General features: G+C 35.2%; 1 protein-coding gene across 1 annotated transcript; it reads right to left on the minus strand.

The window, feature by feature from the left end:
- Positions 1-346: 346 nt before the first annotated feature.
- EIN_211500 (protein serine/threonine kinase, putative) lies at positions 347-3,850 on the minus strand (the record flags this gene model as incomplete). Its single annotated transcript, XM_004183358.1, has 1 exon — positions 347-3,850. One exon carries the CDS (start codon positions 3,848-3,850, stop codon positions 347-349), a length of 3,504 nt encoding a protein of 1,167 aa, XP_004183406.1.
- Between the last annotated feature and the right edge of the window lie 154 nt (positions 3,851-4,004).

The following is a 4,004-nucleotide window of genomic DNA, read 5'->3' on the forward strand; positions in this document are numbered from 1 at the left end:
ATACACAATTTTTTGATATAAAAAGAAAAAAAATAAACTTGAAAATAATTACCAGAAACTTCGTCAAGTTTTCCTCACAGGAAAAGTGAACACTTTTTTCAACAAAAATACGATTTTAGGTTAAAATTTACTATTAATTTGTAGTAAATTAAATTATTTTTTACTATTAATTTTGTTTCCTGGTATTCCTCATGGTTGTAAAAAGTTTAAAGCGTTTTTTGCATTCTTTCTTTCTGATATACACTCAAAATGAATAAGATATAAATAAGTATACATTTTTTGGAAATTTTTGGTACTGGAAGGGTTAATTCAAAAACACAAAACAATGAATAAGACACACATATCTTTAATGAGGTACTACAACGATATTAGCGTTGAATGTGTTGTAGTACTTTTCAAGTTCATCTATAATCCCCTTAATACACGTTCGTTCTTTGGGGTTCGATGCCCATGCTTTGTCAATGATATTGTATACATCTTGGTGCATGTTATCAGTTTTTGGCAACCTCTTCCCGTCCATCACAAAATTGGCGATGCACCAACTGTACTTGAACATTGGGTCTGTCTGTGGAAATGCGTCACACCACCCCACGATTTCATACATTGATACCCCAAAGGAGTAAATATCTGCAGGTGTCTTGTACTTCTTTTTGTTGAGTATTTCAGGAGCCATATACACTGGAGTTCCAATTCCCTTTGTGAAAGTCATATTTGTTTGTAACAAGTTGATATTTCTTGACGCTCCAAAGTCTGTCAGCTTTGCATTTATACCAACACCCTCGTCTAAGTTAATGACCAGTATGTTATCTGGTTTAATATCTCTGTGCAAGATCCCGTTGGTGTGTAAATAATCGATCCCTTTCGCAGCATCCAGACAGAATTTCAGTCTCAGTTTCTCGCTTGGTTCTTCAAAATTTCGTATCAGGTCTTTAAGCGAGCCAAACTCTGCAAATTCGGTGACCATACAAATTCTACTTGGTATCAAAACAGCTCCATAGAAATAGATTATGTAGTCACATCTAAATTTATCAAGCATTTGTACCTCCTTTTTGAACTCATTGAGTGATTCGTCATCCTCAACTATTGTTTTCATCTTCTTTATTGCAACACAGTTCTCCCTAAAAGTTCCCTTGTAAATAATTCCAAAACCTCCTTCACCAATCTTCTTTTCCTCAACCAATTCGTCTGGGTCAATTGATGTTGATATTTCAGTGTCGCCACTCATCTCAAAACTAAAATTGTCTTCAACACCACTGCTTATGTTTTTCACAGTGAGAATTAACACCTCATCTATCCGTGTTGTGCACAGCGGTGTGATTTGGAAATTAAAAGTACATGCTTTATTTTGCCGCAATGTGACTACTTGTGGGAAAATGTTGAGGGTGTATTTTGTTGTAGAGTGAATGTTGTGCTTGAATACAAACTGGACCTTTATCGTGTTCTTTGATTTGTTTCCTACATTCAAAACATCTGTGCTAATGACACCAACAGGAAGCATTGTTTCACACCCAAACAAAATTGCTTCTTTATCAGAGACAATGTAACTTTTGTTCACACTCTTCATCGTGACATTTGTTTTTGTCATATCGAAAATATGAATCTGCTTATTCCTTTCATCTGCGGGTATTCTGCTATACAATTTATATGTGACAAAAACGAACATCAATAAAATAATAGTGATGAACAAAACAGCTCCGATTATCGGTCCTATTATAACAAACACATTAAGTTGATACACACACCCATTTTTTTCAGTGTTAAGTTGATACCCTTTGTTACACATTGTACACAGTCCATCACTCGCTTTAATACAATTTTCAACTTGATTGAGTGCGTAGCATTGTGAATTTTTAAGAATATAATTGTCTACACACTTTGTACATAAGGTTGAGTCACAAAGTAAACAATTCTCTTGACATGAAAGGCAGAAAGGAGTTGCAATATAAAAACCATCGAGACATTGTGTACACCCATTTACGCTTTCTTTACCAGATACACAATTTGTCAAATATGAATAATTCTTGCAGGATGTTGACGTTGCCCAGAAATAATTATCGGAACACTCGTAACAAACAGTGTTGTATTGGCAACTCTTACAACTATCGTCACACTTTTTGCACTCAATACCATCACGGTAATATCCATTTTCACATATTGCACAACCGCCACCTGATATCATCGCTTTAGTACATCCCTCATTCATCGTTTGACACGTGTTTCCAACCAAAAAGAGTGAATCTGAACAACTCAAACAACGAGAATAAGTTGTGCATGTCAAACAATTTGGACTACACTTGGTACAGTTCGATGACATTGGTGTACTTTGGTCGTCAAAGTAAAAAGAATCCTCACAGCGCAAGCATGATGCCTCTCCCTCTGTGTTACAATTGTCACGTTTATTTTCTTCGCATATTCCATTGTGGTTGTAATAAGGTGATGTACAAATCGAACACAGAGAATTGTTTCGACAAACATCACAATTTTCTCCACATGGTGAACAGTTTTCTTCCTCCAAATAAAACTTTTGTTCACATGAAATACAAATTGAGTTAGAAATTGCGTTGCAATGTGCACTTTCTTTTGATACACATTTTTGGTTTGAACCCGTAAATATAAAGTTTGTTTGGCACACAAGGCAATTATTCATATCACAAACCATACAATTCGGATATTTTTCTGAACACAAAATACACGTGGAGTTTTCCAATACAAAATTCGAGTAACATGAAATCGCATTGTTGTTTGACGTGTATAAAACCGAACTTTCCTTTCCACATGTTTTGTTTTGTGCTAATACTCCAAATCCCTTTTTACACAAATTACACTTATCGGAAGATGAACATGAATCGCACGTCGTACCACAATTGATACAAACTCCGTTTGAATTGATTGACTTCCCTACTTCGCATTTTGTGCATCTGTCATGAAAAGAATTTTGGCATTGACTTGATTTACTCAAGCATTTTCCCCCACTTAAAATGTAATTTTGATCACATAATAAACATGTTGTATCATTACATCGTAGGCAATAATTTGGGCAGTCTTTACAAATAAGATTAATCGGGTCAAGGTAGTACTGTATTTTACAATATGCACATTTCCCTTTATTATCATACGTTTGGCAATTCGCAGTGTTGCTCTCTTGCATACACCCAACCGTCCCAAACTCGTAATATCCACTTTCACATTTTATACATTGTAATTTTGAGTTTTGTACCAAAAGCGATTGGCACAATATCGTTTTTTCAGCCATTTTATTGGTTTTGATCGAAGACGTCGTGACTTCAATTTCTGTATCGAAGAAAGTGCTTTTGTCATCAAAGAGATAGAACTGCGATGTTAAAAAGAGGGTAGTTCCTTTATCCACGCCTACAAAAAAATTGGACAATCCTTCCAAAAAATTGAAAATGGAATTTCCACCAATTTTTATAGCACTCCACGCGTTGACGTTCGCTGCCTTTTTACTCGAAAAAGTTGAGTCTCTATTTTCGATAAAAAATCTGGATGGGTTGTATTTATCCAACTGCAAACTTGTCAATGATAAATAGTTGATTTGAATAACACAATCGGTGTTATTGTCTGAGACACAAGGGCAGAGTGTGTCTGTGAAAGATCCATCTGTGTTCATTGTACAAACTACAGTGTTGTTCATGGACTTGATAGGGCAAAACCTGACCAATTTATTATTTAACAGAAAGAGTGTAGAAACTTCATTAGTCTGGATGTTTGGAAATGAGATTTCTGTTGTTGAATAAGAGAAATCAAAACATTGACTTTTCGAGGGGATCACAACTTCATTTCCGCTCATCGATATTTCCCCATTGAAAATAGGAGAAGTCGTTTGTGTCATAAAGTTAATCTTTTTATTTACAATCAATTTTTCTGAATACACAGTGGTGCTGTACAAAAACACTTCGTCACAGATGACGTCCATTTTCAAACTCAACGTTTTACTCGAGAAAGTACATTTTTTTGCTGTTAAGTTAAGAGCCAAACTCGTACCA

The sequence above is a fragment of the Entamoeba invadens genome (genome assembly GCF_000330505.1).
Source record: "Entamoeba invadens IP1 unplaced genomic scaffold scaff_1105074726547, whole genome shotgun sequence".
Classification (NCBI taxonomy): domain Eukaryota; phylum Evosea; order Mastigamoebida; family Endamoebidae; genus Entamoeba; species Entamoeba invadens.